Source organism: Salarias fasciatus, chromosome 5 (assembly GCF_902148845.1).
Source record: "Salarias fasciatus chromosome 5, fSalaFa1.1, whole genome shotgun sequence".
Lineage (NCBI taxonomy): Eukaryota > Metazoa > Chordata > Actinopteri > Blenniiformes > Blenniidae > Salarias > Salarias fasciatus.
The window spans coordinates 16029371-16050885 of NC_043749.1; the positions used below are offsets into that span (position 1 = coordinate 16029371).

General features: G+C 40.1%; 2 protein-coding genes across 5 annotated transcripts in view; both read left to right on the forward strand.

The window, feature by feature from the left end:
* Positions 1-9312, forward strand: part of itga7 (integrin, alpha 7) — a 35354-nt gene extending 26042 nt beyond the window's left edge. For 3 of the 4 annotated variants that reach the window (XM_030091886.1, XM_030091887.1, XM_030091888.1), the window contains 11 exons: positions 967-1153; positions 1398-1472; positions 1708-1787; positions 1924-2001; positions 2353-2455; positions 2758-2973; positions 3747-3863; positions 4079-4192; positions 5406-5504; positions 5596-5721; positions 8502-9312. In XM_030091886.1, coding sequence (XP_029947746.1) covers positions 967-1153; positions 1398-1472; positions 1708-1787; positions 1924-2001; positions 2353-2455; positions 2758-2973; positions 3747-3863; positions 4079-4192; positions 5406-5504; positions 5596-5721; positions 8502-8657 — 1351 coding nt within the window. In that variant the 3' untranslated portion in view covers positions 8658-9312. Of the gene's footprint in view, positions 1-966; positions 1154-1397; positions 1473-1707; positions 1788-1923; positions 2002-2352; positions 2456-2757; positions 2974-3746; positions 3864-4078; positions 4193-5405; positions 5505-5595; positions 5722-6628; positions 6800-8501 lie in introns of all 4 variants that reach the window. The other variant, XR_003931491.1, reaches the window with a different exon arrangement.
* Positions 9313-13573: 4261 nt separating this feature from the next.
* Positions 13574-15933, forward strand: npffl (neuropeptide FF-amide peptide precursor like). The gene is made up of 3 exons (XM_030092226.1): positions 13574-13838; positions 14641-14756; positions 15813-15933. Exons 1-3 carry the CDS (start codon positions 13689-13691, stop codon positions 15931-15933), a joined length of 387 nt encoding a protein of 128 aa, XP_029948086.1. The 5' UTR covers positions 13574-13688.
* The last annotated feature ends 5582 nt before the right edge of the window (positions 15934-21515 follow it).

Sequence of the window (21515 nt, forward strand, 5' to 3'; positions counted from 1 at the left end):
TTCAATTTTATGTAAAAGTCTATACATACAAAGATTAGTATCACAAGTAATATAGTATTTCGATTTTTTTTTTTTTTAATTCCATGTTTCTCTTTTGACTCATTTTGTTTCAAGATATTCTTTTGAAAGATGTTTTTGGACTTGCTATTTGCTAATTAATCAAAATTTTAGAGCATTTTTCAGCTTTCGTTGATATGAGAAATGATTGTTTTGGAGGCTGCAAGTTTGCGCAGTGGATGGTGCTCTCTCCTCTCTGTGAGACGGTTCAGATTAAAAAAAATGAGGCTACCTGGTGACTCTGAATGTCGTGTCGGTGTGAATGTGAGTGTGTGTGGTTGTCTGTCTCTGTGTATTTGGACTGTGATGGACTGCTAACCTGCCTCCGGTGCCCCTGTGACCCCACATAGGATTAAGTAGTATAGGCAGTGGATGGATAGATGATTTTGTTCCCTGCATGTTTTTTTTTTAATTTTTTTATGTAAATTCTTCCCAATGCAACCAGTTCTCCAGACTCTGGAAAAACCCCAGAAGTAGAAACATTCCCCTGCAGTGGCAGGCTTTCTTTTCCTTTTTCTTATTTGCCACATTTCGAGAAGGCACAACAAAAACATCCTCCTGTATGTTTTATATCAACTTTTGATATGATATTGAAGAGACTACAATCAAATTTTGGTCATTTGGAAGTTGAAACTCAAGTCTGGTGTCATCCTCATGAAATAACTTGATATCCAACCTCTGACTCAGCTTGTTCATCTTACATGATGGAGTCTTCCTGTCTGTACATCCTCCTTTCCCGTCCATTCCACACAGATTAATGTGAGTGAGCTGTTTGGACGGGATATGAAATGCATCAGATGGACAGCGAAGGTCGAGAAGTTTGGAGATAAACCGAAAGAATGCAGGTTGAGATGGTTTGGACATGTGAAGAGAGTTTCAGACGCTGATCCGGTCTTTGCTCCTCTGCAGGGATGAGGACGACGTGCAGGTGTTCTCTCTGTCAAACCAGCGGGTGGTGGTCCTGGAGCTCACCGTCACCAACATGCCCTCTGACCCCCTGAACCCCGAGGAGGACGGCGATGACGCTCACGCCGCTCAGCTCCTCATTTCCCTACCAAACACGCTGTCGTACGCCAGCTCGAGGGTCCCACCACAGGTAGGAAGGAAGATTTCATATCTCCCTCCTCATCATCACTTATTGCTTACACGAGCATTGGTCATTTTAAAATGCATGTAGATGTGACCTTGTATGTAGAATGAAATCTTATCCAGGGTGTAAGCGAGGATCAGCTTCCGCCTTTTCATGATCGCTGAATTAAACGAGCTGAATTAAACTGTTGCCTGACACACATTGAAAATATCATCATGTTTCATGTAATGAATGTTGTTACTTCTTGAAGATGAGATGCGAAGCGAATCCGAACGGCTCCCAAATTGAATGCGACCTGGGAAATCCTGTCAAAAGAGATACCAAAGTAAGGAGAGACCGGTACACTTTTCATATATTGAGTTGTACTTAGTGTCCGTGTTATTTCAGCATAACATGTTTTGGATGATTGAAACCAAACATAACAGGTGGATCTTGTTTTAATGAAACAGAGTTATTACAAGATGTTATGATGAGACATTACACTCTGCTGCTTTATTCAGTAATTAACAATGAGGAACATTAATGAAATATGTCTGTTGCTCTCTTTGTTTTTGTCTCAGCTGAAATTCACAGTCAACCTAAGCACTGCAAACATCACCTCAGCGATCACGGAGCTGAAAGCAGACCTCTTACTGACGACGTAAGCACTCCGAACTTTCTCTGATCAGATAGAAACATCAGTGTGACAGGACGCATCAGTGCTTCACTTCATCAAAGTTGCATTTTAATGCAGGTTCCCTGTTCTGATCTGATCTGAGTTTGTTTCTCTCCTTCAGTATCAGCGAGCAGCCTGACTTGACCCCAGTCACGGCTCACGCTAAAGTTGTGACAGAGCTCCCTCTGTCTGTCAGCGGGTGAGTAGAGCGATCCAGTGTCTCAATACAGCTGTGTCATGCCACAGACCAAGAAACCTCCATGTTTTTATGCATTAGATGGCAAGATTATATTACAATAATTCTGAATCAATACGTTTTTTTGGAACAGGTGGGGGAATCTTAAAATCTTTTGTATAATAAAGATGGCTGCATAGCAGATTAAAAAATGTATTTTTTTAACCTGAAATGTGCAGATCATAAGTAATTGTGTGATTAAAGTTATTTCCCCTTTTCTTATCTGTGAAAGCATCAAGATCAGCTCAGCTGTCGCCACATGAATGAGTGTGATTGCGCCTACAGCTCTGACATACTGCTTGTGTTTCACTCCAGACTTGCCCGTCCTCACCAACTGTTCTTCAGCGGCGCCGTGAGGGGAGAGAGTGCTATGACCAGCCTGGAGGACATCGGCACCCCTGTGGAGTTTGAATTTCTGGTAAACAAAAGTGTCACTGTGACATCTGACTCTTTGTAGATAAACTGCTGACAGTGTCGAGGATGCAGGGAGTTGAACTAGCAAACAGGTTAAGAAGAAACTCAAAGCAGAGTGAAACAGTCAGAGGGATGAGATTGAGGTGGCTTATGGGGAAGAGAGCTGTAAAGCTTTGCTGAGCCGCCAGAAAAGATGAGAAGAGGATGTGAGACGAAGGACGATATATGAGACAGAGGAAGTGCAGAAAGTAGCAGAAGATAAATCAACACTCTTTCTGTTTCTGTGTGTGTGTGTGTGTGTGCCAGGTTTCTAATCCCGGTCAGCCTCTTCAGACGTACGGCTCTGCCTTCCTCAACATCATGTGGCCGTACGAGCTGTCCAATGAGAAATGGCTCCTGTATCCGTCCAACCTGACGTTCGACGGCCACCCGGACACACCCTGCTCCTCCATGACAGCCGTGAATCCTTTGAAGCTTCAGAGCTCCTCTCCTGCAGAGCCTGTTCAGCCTGTCAGTCGTGTGGTAGGTGTTCCTGGGGAGATCTGACGTCAAAATCTGGTCAAACTGCAGAGAGGATTAAAAACCTTATACAAACAAGATGCACGCAGAAAACAATCACTTCATTTGTTTTGTTTTTTTGATAAAGACTTTATGTTCTGTTGTGCTTTAGCAGGTCCAGAGAATTGTAATCGGACACAAAGAGGGAAAAAAAGTTAAACGTGGGTCAAGGGGACCCAAAACTGATAAAAGTGAAGGCTGTCACTGACATTTCATTTTAGTATTTAGTCTTAGTGGGCAAAACAAAACAAAACAAAACTTTAAGCATTATTTTTCCACTCTTTTTTAGTGACAAGGATTTATATGGCTTCTTCATTTTTTATGTTCAACATGAACATATATGAGTTGTGCATATCCTCTTGCATAAAATTTTTTCCCTCAACACCTGGCTCTTCAGTGCCATTTCAGTAGTAAAGTATTTAACAGAATCCCAAGCAGCACTATTTTTTCGATTATAAAATTCACCCTGAACCCCTATGACCCTGAATTTTATAAAAGTGTATCGGGCCTATCGGGTCTTACACCTCCCGGTCAAATTACTTGCAAATGTAATAATTTTTTTCAGTTCTGTCATACAGTGTTGGATGGCACCTGAGGTGGCCAGTTGGATTACTGGCAGGGTGGACATGTGCCCCCTCTTGCCACTGTTAAATCTGCTTTGAGAATAACCTCTATTGTGTCTGCACAAACTTAAGCGCCTCTTTTTATAATGTTTAAAAATGCATCACTCCTAACAGGCCGGGAGGACTCGGCGCTCCCACCCGGAGGAGAAAGGTCAAGTGATGACAAAAGGCAGCGTTGGACGCACCACGCCGGCTGTAGCAGCCTCAGAACGGCGCAAGTCACTCAAACTGGTGAGAAGGACGACGACGGCGACACAGAGAGAGAGAAGTCATCAGAATGCATGGTTTATTGATTTCTCCCTGACGCACTCAGCCAGTCAACAGCTTTGAAATGCAGATCCGGAAATGACAGAGATGCTTTGTTCCCTTCCTCGTTCTCGTACATTCAGCACCGGTTTAATGGAGAGTAGAACTCCCCAGAGCTCAGTTGTCCTTTTCGTCTTCAGGATTGCCTCCTGGGGTCGGCACGCTGTGTGCTCTTCCAGTGTCCTCTGCACAGCTTCACTGGTCAGGCCGTCCTCAAGATTCAAGCCTGGCTGTGGAACAGCAGTTTTATAGAGGTAAACAAGAATAAAAACCTGTCATCCTCACGTCGGCAGCACTTTGCTCATTACTCTCCAGCTCAGCTGAGCTGTTAGAACCGCTGCTGCTCATGCTCACATTCATCTCTGTACATGACTAATGCCAGTGAGTGAGTGATAAATGCAGTAAATGCAGTCAGAGGGTGATGGATGAAAGACGTTGGGCTGAGTTGATGTGTCGGGAGTCGGCAGGCGGCTGTAATTTCTGGTGACGGTGCAACAGAATGTTCACTGCTGACTTTTGCTGTGCACCAACAGGCAAATGGTTTTAATCCTTGGAGGATTCTTTAAAGATGTTTTGTTTTATATGTCTTCAGGTATAAAAAAATCTAATGTGAAATGTCAAACTAATCGGAATCTAATCAGAAATTACTAATATTTCATTATTTTCTAAAAATATAAAAGGGATGCATTAAAAGATTTCTGTCAATGTTTAAAAGGTCCTGTTCCCACACTCTATTGGCATCACACTGTTCCTGCTGTGCCACTTTTGGTTGCTAATTTTTGATAGGTGAATGTCTTGTTTGTTTTGGGGGTTTTTTTTACACCAATGAATGATATATAAGCCCAAGCACAACCAGGCCGGTGGGAAAACTGTCTGTGCTCCCCATGGCCAGTCTATCCCCTTGAGGAGGCTGTATAAAGTCACTGTGTCTAAAAAGGTTGAACAGTACAGTACAGCAGTGTTATTCAGATTTTTTTTATGCCACTCTTTTTTAATTAAAACATCTAAAAACATGTCATTATATTTAAATGGGGTTCAGTGGAAAACAAGCTTTCAAACTGACATTTCCTGTTTTGAATCCTGCTGCTGACCGGTCGCTGTTAGATAGCGTCAGGACGGCATCCGGTACGACAAACCTGGGGCTCTCAAGAACTGATGTGACGACGCCAAATGTCAGCAGCTAAAATCTTTGATTGATTAATGTAGTGAAACAAAGTCTGGTTAAAGCTTTTACTTTATTTATTTCAGTTGTGTTGTTCGTAGTTTTCTTTTTGCGACACATTACTGTAATACATACTGCACAATGTGAATGATGACTGTTTGATTCAGAAACCCCCCAAATCAAAATACCTCAAAGTGCAGCTTCTCTAAATAGAAATAAAAACACACACAGCGTTTATATTGTAACAGTAATGCCCACTCATGTTTTTTTAAAGGTTTCAGTACTTGTCTTTCTGGGTTTCTCAGGAGTTTTCTACAGTGAGCGCTCTGGAGCTGCTGGTCAGAGCCAACATCACCGTGAAGTCCAGCATCAAACATCTGATCCTCAGGGATGCTGCTGCACAGGTACTCTACACACTTCAGGCACAGATGTAGTACATGCAGTGAGTTAAAAAAAAATGTTTATTGTGATTTCGTCTTTTCTTCCTTCCTCCAGATTCCAGTGATGATTTATCCTGAGCCCGGTCTCACCGACCAGTACTGGATCCCATGGTGGATCATCCTCATCGCCATCCTCGCAGGCATCCTGCTGCTGACCCTGCTGGTCTGCATACTCTGGAAGGTACCTCACTCAAATATATCTCTCTCCACATTTCAGCAGCGTACGGTCCACTTTGGTGAATTTGTCTGCGTATTGTCAGTTTTCAGTTGATTGATATTTGCATTAGTAACAAAGGCTTCATGGTGGAAAAGTCGATTCAACATTTGGGAAAAGTCCCTGAAAAACTAGATGTCTAATGCATTTCAGATAACTGAGGAAAATTTGAACATAACAGATACATTTTTTATCAACATATCAAAACAAAATTGTTATTTTTTGCTGTAATAAAAGGGCGCAAATTATTAAAAATGAACTTAAAACATTTTTCTGTTGTTTTTTTTAATCAATGGAATTTAAAACACATGTTTGCAGAAACAAGATGTTTAAGTATGAAAAAATGTGTTGTTAGTTAAAGTCATCAAGTAAAAGACAACTTTGTCGAAAGTAACTCAATACTTCAGTATTGGGACACATGGTTTTTGTAAAGTTGATCATGGGTTTTGTCAGAATATATAAATAATTCAGAAGTCACTATTATTTAATATACAATACAGTTACACTTTCAGTCAATAACTGAAGATTAAATGGGTTTGACAGTTCAGGTTAAAAGTGAGTGTAGCTTTGAACTAAACGCAGTTGGTCTTTTCACTTGAGGTACGCAGCTTCTACTCATTCAAGTAGTTAATACAAACATTTTCCCAATATAATTTCTTTCACTGCACTCCTGTATTTTCCCCTCACTCCTCAGCTTCTCCTTTGCTCTTATCTGTCCTATTATCATGCTACCAGTTCAGTCTCACCTGCTTCTATTTTCTTTTGCCCTCTTTGTCTCTTCCTCTCTTCATTTTGATCACTGTCGGGGATCGATTGTCCCTAAATTCTCTCCATGTTTCCTCCTCTTCTCCCCCTGGCGATCTGTCGCCCTCAGTGTGGGTTCTTCAAGCGCAGTGAGCCGCGCAGACACTATGAGACGGAGTACTACCGCGCCCACTTGGGGGTCCAACCCTCGGAGGCGGAGAAGCAGGCATCAGAACTATAATACGACAAATATCTAGAATTTCCCTCTGGCCTGCTCTCCCCTCCTCCTCTCCTCCAAGCGGTAAAGATCTTGGCGAATGATGGCTTTGTTTCTCGACCTGTTCTGAGGCCGGTGGTGTTCATTAACGCATGAAATCTGAGCACATGTGTGACCACAGAATCCCGAGGTGATGATTTAACAATAATTAATGCTTGAGATGGAGCCTGGATTAATTTGAATTTATTGGAAGGCTTTAGATATGTCACATTTCATTTTCCAAAAGGTCTTACATCACAGCAAACATACTAATTTTGCTTTTGCTGTAAAATAATAAACCATTTTAAGCAGGATGTTTCTATATTCATTTATTTGGTGTTGGAGTTGTGTTCAGAGTAAAAATGGTGTAAAAACTCTTATAATCGAGGTTCTCCTGTGGGGCCCTCATTTTTAAAAGATTAATTCTAAAGATCCTTGACAGAGAATGACAAAAAGCGTTGACCTACATTTTTCATCGTATGATTCCTTCTTATCCAACACTGGATTATCATGTATTCAGTTTCTAGTCCGTATGACACCCAACAGCCCTGGCAGATCTGCATGGTAATTTATTCTTGGTGTGTTCAAGGTTTGATTTCCTTGTTAGCGTCTCAGCGGCAGTGCGTCAGCCTCGAGTCCAGTCAGCTGCACAGTCAAACTCAGTGTGCAGATCCACATTGGCGGGCTCTCTCTCCATAAACCATTAATCCACACATCAAAAAAATGATGAAAACCCGCACAAAGAGAATAGCAAAGCTTCCTACCAAACTGAGTGGATCTGATCGTCTCACAAAATTTAATGAGGCTGTAAAATAGTTTAATTCAAGCAGTCTTAAATCAGATGTAAATATTAAGCTTCATGCGAGCCGTAAGTATTAAATACATCTTTGCTTTATTGTTTTATGAAGGTTAAGCTGAACTTTAAACTTTTAAGTGTCTGAGTATTATACTTGATGTCCTAAAAAAGGCTTAAACATATGGAGAAATTCAAAGGTTGCCTTTGATCGTAACTCATAATAACATACGATTGATTCAAAATCAGTTTTTTCAAACATGTTTTGGTTGTAGCCAGTATGCAGGTTATTGATGATGGTCAGGTAAACTATATAATGTATATCTACAGCATGTCTGAATTAAACAACTGTTTGGAAGGACATCTACCATTTCTCTATTGTTTTAGGGTTTTTCAACTTAAATTTAAATTTCAGGTTTCACTGTTTTGAATTCAATCTGTGCTTTTTGAACACCATCCAGTTTTCTGTCCTTCAGGGCGATGAAATGCCTGCTTTGCTGTGCGGTGCGGTGCGGTGTGCCTCTTGCAGTTTGATTTGATCTGCACTTGCTAATTCTGGCACCTGTCTTTGAACGTCACTTATTTTCATCACGTACTCAGCTGTTTTTTTGTTCATTACTGCAGTCATTTCACTTAAATCTCACGGTGTGTTCAGGTGCCAGAATGGTTATTTTATTTTTTTTTAATGAGTAGAATTGTTCTGAATGTCACTGCAGTGTGTTGGTGTGTTCGTCACAGACTCTTAAGAATGATTCATAAAATGCCGCATGTGTGGATGTGGATTTGGGGTTTTTCTTCAAAAGTCACCTTCACTGAAAAACTTTAGGATTATGGTTCTTACTGATCTGTGGTGAACTACAGTTTATATCACTTAAGAGTATCTGTTGATGTCAAATCAAAGATTAGTTTTAACAATGATAATTCTCTCCCTTTCTCTTTCTCTTACCGTCACAGTGTGGCTTCTTCCGACGGGCTCACTACAAAGACAAACTGCCTCAGTACCACGCGGTGAAGATCCCTCGCGAGGACCGGCCACAGTTCCAGACTAAGAAGTCCGGAGGCGTCCATAAAAAGGAGTGGGCCACGCACTGGAGCGACGGGACCTCATAACTCGCTTTTGAAGCACCGATGGACTGAAACAATTCGAATCACCGTGTGTGGCGCTCATTCTGTCATTCTGTTGGAACTAACGGACTTAAAAAAGAAAAAAAAATGTTCAAAAAAAAAAGTGCACAAAGACTGGGATCCAGACATCACGTGCACGCCTTGCTGTGACAGTACCTGGATCTTTACTCTACATACCGGCCTTACATACTCTGTTCATACGGTACTTACTGGAGACCCGTGGTTACTTTACACACAGTGTTGCTGCTCGTTTTGTTTCTCGGCCTACACAGGAAGCATTGATGCTTCGCTGACTGTCAGCCGTTTTGACTGACAGAACAAAGAAGGACTGAAAATCAAAGACATGCATGAACGCACAAACATACAGAGTAACATTAGAGGCATACAGACATACTGAACTGTTTATGAGGAAGCCACTGCCTGTGACTACGACTACTTTTTGCCTTAACTACTGTAAGACTGCAACTGATATGGGCAAAGAAAAAGCAATGCATTTTTTATATTAAAAAAAAAAAAGGCTTGGGGGTTTTCTTTTATCCAGCATTGGTAAACACTGGGAATATTTTTAGAACATTACACAAAATGTACTGTTTTCTGAACTTGCTGATTGGTCTGGGCTTATTGAACAAGCCATTCAAGGGAAAAAAAATGAAACCTTTGTAGTTTACGCAAGTCTCTTTGATTATTTTTTTGTTGAAATGTAAGTCGAACCTCCTTCACGTGATTAGTCAATCACCTGAGTGAACTTGAATGAGAAGAAGAAGCCACATTACGGCTGATGTCTAAGCGTTGGTGTCACATGAAATCCAAATCTAATCACTAGATAAAATACATCCGGATTATTTTCAAGGTTAAAACTCATTAACTCATGAAACAAACATGCATTGAATTTTAGATGTTGTGTATTATATAAGTTAGATCTATGAAACATACAATACTGAGTGAACATTTGAAGCAAATACTGCAAAGAAGTTGTTCCAAACATCTTCATCCTCAACCACACAATGACTTCCAGGATTCACCGTTCTTCTCTTGACAGTACTTGACTTTTGACATCAGTTATACATTTGGGGTTAAAAAATGAATTTGAAGCCTATCAGACGCCCTCCTGACTGCATTACATGAAGCATCAGGACACTTTGACCCCACACCTTCCTGAAGGTTTCACATAGTGCTGTATGTTTGTATTAAAAATGGGCATCTGTAGTTCATGTGTCAAACACAAGCTTTTCAAGTGATGATAACACAGTATCTTTTTTACTTGGGTGTGTAAAGGTAAAGATAATTCACCTGAATTTATCATGATCTTTGTAGACTGTTTATTCTCCGGTTTGTCATCCTGTTCCTTCACTCTTACCCCACTCGTCACATCACAGTAATACTTTCTGTTCTGATGTCTCTAATTTTGCACAAGTGCCTTATTGTAAGTGTGGCAGGGGTCGAACTGCTGGTTACAAACACAAGGCTACCACAAATTAGATCTGAGAAATGACTTTTATACACCAGAGGATGAGTGAACAGCCCTCAAACACTGAAGCAACACACTGAGAGAGGAAATATTTGTGCAGGAACCGGACGAACTTTATCTGGATCTACTCTGAGTCAATGAAATGCAAAGCATGAAGAGTCAGCTTGATTTGTTTTTTGGTATTGCTGGACAATCATATATTAGCTGCATGAAGGTCCTGTCGCTGTTCAGAGGTTCCCACCAATGTTTTTCTTTTTCCCCTTTTCTTTCCTTCATGAGTCGGTGTTTAATTTATTGTTGTGTTTGGCTGCACTGTTTTAACATTGTAAATAAAATGATCCGAGATAAACAGATCAGGCACCTTCAGCTGTGTCATGTTACGTATGTGTCCAGTCTGTAGGCTGCAGATCATTGATGAAACTCAAGGTGGCGCCAAACCTGTGAAAACTAAAGTAACCTTTCTTCCCCTGTTTCATTTGGGATTTTTACAGATGAAGAAAATACAGATGCAGAGAGGAGTGGATGGTACACTTGTTTACAGCGAGAACGTAGCCTTAGCTTGCAGCCATCTTTGCTGAGTTAATATGTTTCCCTGTACATGTTTGACTTTCCTCCCACAGGAAAAAAAAAATGCATTTGAGGAAGACTGCAGCGACTTCAAAACGGCCTGTCCGAGTGTTTCTCTGTTTGGAATAGTGTTGAAAAGTGTATCCAATCAGTCACCATTCAGCCTCCAAAGACAATAAATGAGTCCATGCTTTCACACTTTATAGAAAACAAATGAAGAACAAACCCAATATTTTTACTTTTATGTGGCTCCAGGTTAGTTTGACCTGATTACATTATTGATCCCAATTATTACATTTGGAAAGGATTTTTAAAGTGTCCTTTCAATCATTTAAAAACTTACAAAAACGTCACTATGATAATCAAATATCAGATCAAATATCTTATAACGCCACTTTATTGCTTTATTACATCAGAATCAGAATTTATTTTCATTGGGTTGCGTTACATTACTGGCCATTAACACATTGTTGGTTGATTTCAGGTTTTTAGCTTGTTGTGCTCATTTTCACTGCTTTGAGCAGCCTCAAAGCCCCTGCTGGGCTTCACACACATCTGTGGACAACATTGGGAGATTTGGACATCACTGCCTTGCTTAAGGACTCCTCAACACCTGAAGAGAAGGATTGGAGGTCAAACTGTTTACCATCAGAGAAACCTTACAAAATTGCTGCCTTCAATCCTCAAACCCCGTCCAATGATGCTTTGTAGCACTAATACCAACAACTTACCCTTTGCTATAGCAGCACTCAGATACAATGACTCCATCATCAACATGATTTCTGAATGTAGATATTAACTTTTATCATTTTTTTAATGTGGACAAACTTGAGCTAAATCAATAATATGAGTGACATGATCACATTAAACATTTGACATTTTCTAAAAATGTGGATTGTTTTTTCAGTGTCAGAATGAGTTAATTATATTTTTCTCTAATCCAAAACCTTGTGATCCTATTATAGTAATGAAAACTAATTCCCAGCAGTATCCTGTCGCTCCGGTTGCCATGGAAGTAAAACATGGACAGTTTGACGGGGTGCGCGCTCCTAAGCCGATTGCCGCCCATTAGGGGCTTTGATGAGTCAAATCTGTTGACGTCTCTGGATGCCGCTTTGAGAATTGAGGAGATGAGTAATTATTTTACACTCAAATGCACCCTCACATGTAAGCAGCACACACACACAAGCTCACACAGACTCACAAGGCAAGGACCAACTGTCATTTCTACTTAACACCAGGAGAAAAAAAGAGAATTATCTGGCCCAAAGATAGACGGGAAGGAGCCAATTCTCTCGCCCCTGTTTCTGCTTTTCTTTCCCAGCATTAATTCTTTCATTAATTTCAAATCTCTGTTTATTTTCTGCTAATTAATCTAACTAATGTCACTCACAGTAGATCTAAATGAAAACCAAATGACAGTGAAAAGTTCTTCACTTTCCATAAATCCATCCATAAAATCATTTGTATTTTGCAAGGAAGAAATATTGTTCAATTTAAATTAATTTCGAAATGCAGTTTAAAGTGTTTTTAGATCCTCCTTATAATAAATTATGGAGTCAGGGCTGTCTTTGATCTTGCATAAAGCATGCTAATCCACATGCTTGTAAAAGTAGATATTGGTTTTGATTTCTGCACGTTTTTGCAGGAGATTTTCCATGAAAAGCAGGACGTGTCACATCATGCACAAACATGAGTATTCAAATGAGGGGCTTGCATGTATTAGAACCTGTTTACATGAGACTGATCTGCTGGAAATGGTGTCGCATCTGTGCACGTTTGCTCACATTCAATCCTCCACAACCATGGATATGTGGAGTTGGCCACGTTGGTGGAGAACAAGCACCATATAATGTCAGTGTGTTACAGCAAATACAGCTGAATACGGGAAAAAATAAAAGGTTTCGAGGAGAGCTGTGGAAAAGTCGCTCATCAAAATAACAGCAGCATCTCTAACGGTGGCTCAGCCAGTTCGTACATCCTTTTAAAATGCAGTGAAAACAAGCAATCATAAACAATGCAAACAATTAAAGAGGTGCATCACATCACAGGTTGTTTGTTAATGTAGCAGCATATCTATTAACATAAACTCCTTACAGTGATTGCACAAGCGCACTCCCAATATTCTGCATTCATTAAGGCAAATGAGTTATTTTCTGTGTCTGTTGGATGTGATTCTACCTATAAGTTATTATTAGATTGGACAATTGCACCCATTTTATATGTGCAGACTTTTTGTCCATCAAGCTCTTATGTTTTATTAAATGTTTTATTAAATCAGATTATTGCACATTTTCAAGAACCTGCTGTCAAAGAACTGCTTGTAACAGAATGAAGACCCAGTCACACACACACACACACACACACACACACACACACACACACAAGTCAATCTGAAGTTGTGAATTGTTTTTCATTAAAAACTTTCATTTAATAACCTAACATAACAATACTTGCTAGTGACTCGGGTCTCAGACATTATGGCGGAATATGCCGACACTTATGGGTAAAATCAGTGATTATGTCGCTAATGAAAGTTTGTGTGTCTGTTTATGCACTCAGCATTATTGGACAAAAGGGACTGGTGGAGCAGAGTCCATTTGCAGGGATTTATCTGTTTAATAACTGGAAGAGTTGTGTTGCGCTACCCTGAGGGCCGCATAATAACACACTCTGGCGCTCAGTCATCACTAATGCTCTGATCCTGCTAAATGGACCTGGTTAAGTCTCATATGAGGAGCTCCTTCTCCTCCATCCAGTCCCCTGATCCCCAATGTACAGTGGCATATTTCTTCAACTCCTCTGGGGTTTCCACTCACTGACCATGAGGTGTATAAAAGAACCAACAAGGGCGTTACAGCCAGAGAAGTTTGACACCACACGCCGCAAAGAGGACACCCAACCCCAACCAGGACGAGCCCCTTTTCAGTAGTAATCTTCTTTCTGTTTCATTTGCCTGACCTCCTCTTCAGCCCGAGAACATGGAAACAGCGGCCGCGGTTACTCTTCTGGCTCTGGTTTTGGCGATGGCTGGCATCAGCCAGGCTCTTCACATCCAGGGTGCTCTGGAGAAAACTGACATTGTGCCTGGGAGCTCGGAGGAGTCCGTGGCTGAACGCCTGCTGGGGCCGGTAAGATGAGAAATCCACTCACTCACTTGAATTACAAATGATTCATTTCAGCTCATTTTTAGAATTATTAGTGTTGCCGCGGCTTCGAAATTCACCAATGGAGTCTAATAGAATAAAATAATACATTTGTATTGACATGCTAGGTTCAAAATAATTTTGGAAATATATATGTGATATTAATTGAAGCAAAACTGAAGCATACATGTTTTTCTTCAGAATGTTTTGATATGGACTGTCAGTTCTGCTACGTGACAGATTCTGTGCTCAATGTCAAACCATGCCCACATTTTCAGAGTCATCTGTCGCTCTGAGTGAGGCAGCATGCAAATTCAGCAGGAGGCTTTTATCAAATGAGACAGGATAAATCACACACCCCATTTAGATTGAGGTTAGCGTTCGTCTTCACGCAACACTGTGAAACACACAGTCAGACTGTGGAGTCAACAGTCAGAGCAGAACGGAGAGCCGGATGATGGCTAACTATTCAGATCACGAGCAGAAATACCAGATTTTCTCTTTGTGGCTCACAAGGAAAAGACAGATCTGAGTTCCATTTTGCATAACAATGGGGGTGAAAGCGTGTTCGGGAAAACATGAAGCACACTTCTCAACCTCTGCACTGATATCTTCATCTCAGGGCGTCTCGCCTCAGCAGGACACACTGTTCGGAGCGAGCAGCCCTCGGGTTTGTGTTGCATCTACAAAGTGAACAGAGTTAGGGTTCGTGATGTATTTAAAAGCGGGATTGTGTGTGTCTGTGGATGTGCGCATGTGTGTGTCTGTGCGCTTGTGTGCCCTTCAGGAGATGGAAAACAGAGAAAACAGTATTGACGAACGTCTGCTGGCCTCAGTGTTGAGAGCTCTGCTGCTTGGATCCCAAAGAGAAACCAGGAACTCAGTCCTCCATCAGCCTCAGAGGTCAGTGCCAGGCAGAGGCTGCATTTATCATCCAGCGCACACAAACTGAACACAAACAAAGAGCTGAACACATATTTGTGCTTCACACATTATTGTCACGTAATGTTTACATACGGATTTCAGTCAAATCGTAGTTTTCAATAGTGTCTGCCAATCTTTGAAAAGGGCTGTCACTGAATTTTTTGGTGAAATGTGCGATTTTTGTGAGGTTCAAACCCCTTTATGAGATTTGGTTGTATGTGATGGAATATTGTTATGCAGACTTTATAGGCTTCAAGTGTAGAAATATCCTTCAATCATACCTCTGAGTTTAAATACAAATTAAAAAAAGCTTTTAGTAAAAATTTAAGAATGGTTAAACTACATAGTTTGCATAATATTTTCTATAGCTCATTGAGAAATGTGTTTCTATTTACAGTTGTATGCTGTGTAGAGACATTTTGGAGATGTAAATGAAAACTCATGGTTGATTTGTGATTTTTTTTTTCATCTTTGCTTTTATTCCACTGTCTAGTCATATAATGATGGATATTTTCATCTACTATTGAAATTCATGTTTAAAAAAGAAACTTCCTAAATCATCCTGGTTATCAGTCAATTGTTATGTACTAAATGCAGTGAAGGTAAAAGAAAAATCAGTTTTTCCATTTGCAACTACTCTCCATATCTGAATTTTTAAGCAGCACGATATGAAACATTATTAATCATTATGTACTTGAAATATCCATTTGCACAAGTGGGTCAGGAGCTGAAAGCTCCTCTTATGACAGAGACAGATCACATAATTTGGTCTGATATATAGCTGGAGTCACAGGGGCTTTAACATTATGCTGAAAATGTCTTTCGCTTTTTTTTGCCTCTTCTGTAACAGCATCACCAGCTGTAATCACTGAACCAGTTCAACGACTGAAGAGTAAACTGAAGATGAAGTGTGAAAAACATGATAAATATGGCTAATGCTGTTCAGTTCGTTGCCAGATTCAACAGGTATTGAATTAAAACATCGTATTATTGAAACTACCGTCCCTTTCCCCTTCTTCTCGTCGTTTCCCACAGGTTTGGCCGCGGCTCACGGGGACCCGTCGTGTCAGAGGATCAGATACTTACCCACGACTGGGAGGCGGCCCCCGGTCAGATCTGGAGCATGGCCGTACCGCAGAGATTTGGCAGGAAGTAGATCCTCACATCACCGTCCTGATCCAAGACCAAAGACTAGGCTGGTGGGGAGGGATTCCATTTGAATGAGTGAATTTGAACTGTTTTACTCCCACTTTTCTTTTCCGTGTTGTTCGAGGCCTGATTTGACAACTGATGTTCCGTTACAGACAAAACGAGTTGGATTTCACTGTATTTTTTGGTTTGATTCCAAACACTGCAAAGCATGTTGAACGGCACCTGTAAATTTTGACCTAGTCATGAATCTTTACCATAAATATGTCTTGTAAATTAATTGCTGTAGTGTTTGCCATCGTTCGGTTCACGGGTCAAATGATGACAATGTAAATAAAGAAACCGCTTTGATTGTCAGAAATGCCAGAGTTATGCTCATGTGTGCTCATTATGGCTAACGCGCACGAGGATACATTTTACAAGGTTCATGAATCTTTGATGGAAGCTTATCTTGGATTTTTGTGATTAAAGAATATGAACATAATCCAGAGACAATTAGGACATTATGAGTTTAATTTGGATAATTCTTTAGAGAGAGAAAAATACTAATTATATTTAGAGGAAAATTTTGGCACATTCTCATAGTTTTCATGTCTGTCCTAGTTGAGGGACGGAAAGCTTCAATTATTGTGAGAGCCATGAAAATCTAATCTTTGCTAATGGATGGGAAATTGTGACCATGCACTCCTACCAGAAGGGTTTACCTTCTCTTTAAATGAATCTGGAAAACCGGTTGTTTCTGAGGATTTTTAAGTTGACGCTTTTTTTTTTTTTTCTTTAACATTATTTCGCAGTACAGTGATGACAAACATGTCACTTCAACTAAAACCAAGTGACTTTCCTCCTCTCATCCCCCATTAAGTTATTGGAATAATTTAGGAATATTACTTGTGAGATGGATCACATCTGCTCCAGTCAGCCACATGCTTCATCTTAAGTTCAGTTGTCTTTGTAGATGATGTTGTCAGTAACAACTATGACAATTATACAACTATTAGAAAGATGAATATATTTTTGAGCTGAACATGCAACCTCATAGACAACATAGGTAAACAATATTTTGTTCTTGGAACTTTTTTCTGTGAGATCTGCAGCAACAAAACAACAGTGAAACCCAGAACTGGACAATTACTGCAGCAAGATTACAAAGTGGATACTAACTTTTTACTTGTTAAATAACATCAAATCCGCGTTGAGGAGATGAAAGTGTGAAAACGTGTCAGAGTTACCTGAGAAACGACAGCAGTCCGAAGAGAATTACTGCACTTAGTAATTCAGGATGTGAACGTGCAGAAACAGTGCTGTGAATAACTGTTGCCCACTGGGGGGGAAGAAGAACTTCTGAAACAAACTCATAAAGATTTTCTCTGGAGTGTTTCAGAAGGTCTGTACCAAGGTGAAAGAAATGCACTAAATGGAACAAATTTTGATTCTTTACACTTTAACGAAAGGTCTCATATTATTTGGAGGGATTCATCGTCTCATTTCACTGGTTTTGTCCCTGAATTTATACATCCTTGCTTTAAAAGGTTGTGTTAGATTGTGGCTGCAGGAACACGCCAGTAGACGACGGTCAGCACGTCAGTTTGAAGGAGCAGACCTGTGTATCCACACATAGGCTTCATCTCAGTGGCCCTTTCCTCTTCTGCTGTATACAGTGGCAGCAAACCCACATTTTAACTCAGAAGACTCAATTTGCAATATCATAATATCACAATTTATTCAGGCATTGTCAGCTATGTGCAGTTATTAATTGTGAGGTACATTGAAACAATTTGCAAGAAATAACACACTGATGATGATAACAAATAAAATAAGCCAAATTGAACTCATCCATCCATCCATCTTTTAGAGTTTTATTGTGTTCAGGGTCACAGGGTCTGGAGGTAACTGTGGAAAGGTCTCTGGTTCTCCAATTAAGCTCACATGCATGTTTTTGGACTATGGGAGGAAACTGGAGCACCTGGAGGAAACACACAGAGAAAACATTCAAACTCTGCATGGAAAGGCCCAGCCTAACCTTCTCCACCACGTGGATCTTCAGTTCAATTCAATTATTTCTATTTGCATACACAATGCAGTCATCTCACAGCACTTTGACAGATTAAACCCAACAGTTCCACGTGAGCAAGCAGTGGCAGTCGAAAGGAAAAACTCGTTTTAACAGGAAGAAGCCTGCAGAACCAGGCTCAGAGGTGGAGACTTCCTGTTGTTCTGGTTGGGGTGGGGGGATAAAGGGGAGACAAGGATCAGATGGCTACAGAGAGAATCAAACAGTTAAGTTAATGATAGAGCTTGTTAGTGAGACTCTTGACTTCATACATCAGTCAGGACAACAAAACACATCTTGAAGTACAGAAGCTGCACACAACAGTTTGAACATGAAACATCAATTATATTGCAATGACGCTATTTTGCATAAGAACACTTTTTTTTTTCAAATTAGACACACTTTGAAAATGGTATAATTTGCTTTCAAAACAGATAAAAAAAAACACTGTCTTTCATGTTTTGTTTTACATGCAATTACTTTGGTTTATAAGTGTCCTTTTGGCAGGTGGATTTTCTAAAGGGTCGCCACAGGAAGTCATTAAAAACTTACACAACAGATCTGACTAGTTTTCTGTGCTGGAAGCCTTTTCCGTTCCAACCGGAGTTCAAACCTGGTGAATCACACTCAAGGTCCAAACTCAACACCACTGATACATGAAATGTGCAGTTATGATTCAAGATTTTCTTTTTTGAAATTCCTGGTGAGCTCTGTCATGTGAGGATGAGGCAAAGCATTGATTTTCATTACTTATGATATCTCAGGGCTTGAGGCTGGGCTGGGCCCTTCTGTACTGAGTTTGCATGTTCTTCCTGTTTGTAGGCAGGTTGTGTGTTCAGTGGATATTTCATGAAATCATCACTTTTTATGGCAATTTACAATCCAGTCATAAATTGATAGATAAATTCATACTTTATGACTTTTTTGGCTTGACATGAAAAACCTCGTGTGTAAGCCTGTGCTGGTATGACGAAAAGAAAAAATCCTTTACCACAGTTGAAGCGTCCACTGGAGGTCACCATAAATCTGTGGCTTCAGTAGGTGCATTTGATTTCAACACACCACATCTATGAGCCTCTTTAAACCCCACAGCTGTTGTTTTAGTTAGCCTTACAATGCCTTTATCAGATGAACCAGGGAATATGACAGTGGCACTAAATGTGTTTTATTATAGTGCAGCGTCACGTGTACTCGGTATCAGTGGCAAACAAGGATATTACCTCTAGCAAATCACTAATTAATAACCATTTCTGGTGCAAGAGCACTCACGAACACATTTCCTAAACCACCGACAAGAATGTAATTTAATTTGTACGCTGTGTCTCTCTCAGACATGACAGGAATAAAAATGTGGCGAGGAGATTAAAACAATAAACCAATGATGACTGAACATTTTTTGATTTCACTTACTTTAAATGGGAAAAACATGGATTTTCTTTTTCTTTTGGATGTTTTCTGTCTAGTTTTCTTCTGTGTGATGCAAAGTGATGTTCAACTCTTCACATGCTTGCAGTGGCTGTTGTGTTTGTGGATTTACAATCCACCTAGGGAAGCAGCATGCAGCAAGCCTGAGCACTAATTAAAACACAGCAACATGCAATTATTCCACACGCCTCCCACTGCCAATTACCGGGAAGGAAAGCACGTCAGTCCCTTCCTGAGAAAGCCGTTTATTACGCTGACCTCTCCTTTTTCCCTCCACAAGACTAAACGAAGAATGGCCGCTGCTGATTATAGACTATTGACAGATGATGTATTGATTTCATCATTTTAACACTTTTCAGTCCAATCAAGGTACACTGTTCAACCTTGATTACAATTTCAGTGAATTGTGGTCCATATGCTTTCTTAATATTGAAAATGTATTTGATGAAAATAAAACAGCTTTGTAGCAGCCCATAATGCAAATAGTGGCCAATAATGGAATCCTTGGCAGAACTGTAAAAAAAAAACAAAAAAAACAACAGAATGGCAGATTTAAGCTGTTTTATTGGGTTCATCCAGATGAAAATCTGACTGTGAGGGAGTCGTCTGCCATGAACCTCAATTCCAAACGCTGAATCCCAAATGGTGTCAGAGCATCTTGCATGGCAGCCATTACAGCGATGTGTGAGCGTGTGAACGATTGTGTGTGTGAATGACTGCTGAAGTGGTAAAATGGGCCATTATAAATGAGGTCCATTTACCGTTCGTTCACCGCGTCCTGGAGGTGTAGTGAGACCTGTCGTAACAGCGAGGACGGGTAAATCTGAGGTAACAAGATGCTCACAGAAACAAAGAGACAAAGTAGAAGCTGACTGGGGGCTGCTGTCAACACAGCTGCATCCTCTGATCAGCACAGCTGAGTTAGAGAGACACTCCACTCATGAAATTCATGAGTCTGCAGGGGGGCTCAGGCAAAACATCTGTGTGCACTAATAAAAGCAGACAAAGAAACAAAGAAACGGGGAAGGGAGAGGGAGAGAGACAGCTTTGCTGATTCTTGTCGGGACTCCACTGTACTTACCTTTGTGTCTTGCTCCATCTCTGACCTTTAACCCCACACTACCCCTCTTCCATTTTTCCTACATGGTCATCTTCTTTGAAAGGCAGCCACGCTGAACAGCTAAGAGGGAGGTCCCAAGCATTAGTGACCCTGGCACAATTTGTCACATGGAGTAGCTATAATGGCTGCAGGGTGGTGGATGGATAACAGCGTTTAAAGAAGCAGACAAGGACAGCGTGAAGGGTAAAACTGTTCCACCAAGCAGCTATTCATTTGCAGAATTTAATTTTTCATGGTGAGAAAACAATCATATTAGTTTCTTTTTTTTTTTTTTTTTTTGTGCCCCTTCCATGCCTGAGACGTCTCTTTAATAGGTTTTATTTCAATTTTATGTTGAATACGCATCAAGGTTTTTCCAGGATCTTTGCAGAGGCGCTGAATGGGATTTATTCAAACAATTTATATTCCAAATCTAACAGAAAATGAACTTTATCTCTGTCTGATGGGTTAAGAAGTACCATCTGCTAAATGTAAGAATAATTTGAACCTCATTTAGTGAGATTTTGTATGGATTGTTATATTACTAACCAACCAACTAACTGACTATGAATCACGTTTAGCTGACATCTAACACCCGCCTCTCACCTTTAGAGCCATCATCACAATGCATGTCACTTGCATTTATCATATATTTTAATATATATTTAATATATATTTGTAAGTACGTTATTGTTACATTTATTAAGGCTTCTTGTAAATATGTGTACATGACAATGTGGCTGTGGTTTTTGTAAGTTCAGTGTTTCTATTTGAAATGTTTTATCAATGCTGCCCCCTCCCAAAATAAATAAATAAATAAATAAATAAATAAAAATCCTTAGAGCAATAAAAAAATCTTTCTTGCTTCCTTGTGTTCCATAAGGAAGAGTTAAATTGCATACCTAGAAAAATAAATATTAACACCAGAAGAATAGTCACTCAAAAATCCTGATCATTCTTATATTTTTGTAATTTCTTACTTGATGCCATTCTAGTCAGAGTAGTCATATAATAT

Bases quoted from the DNA above. Each gene is read 5' to 3' on its own strand.
- npffl (XM_030092226.1), top strand. From the start codon at position 13,689: ATGGAAACAGCGGCCGCGGTTACTCTTCTGGCTCTGGTTTTGGCGATG. The intron at 13,839-14,640 runs GTAAGATGAGAA...TGTGCCCTTCAG, and splicing joins CTGAACGCCTGCTGGGGCCG to GAGATGGAAAACAGAGAAAA. The intron at 14,757-15,812 runs GTCAGTGCCAGG...CGTTTCCCACAG, and splicing joins GTCCTCCATCAGCCTCAGAG to GTTTGGCCGCGGCTCACGGG.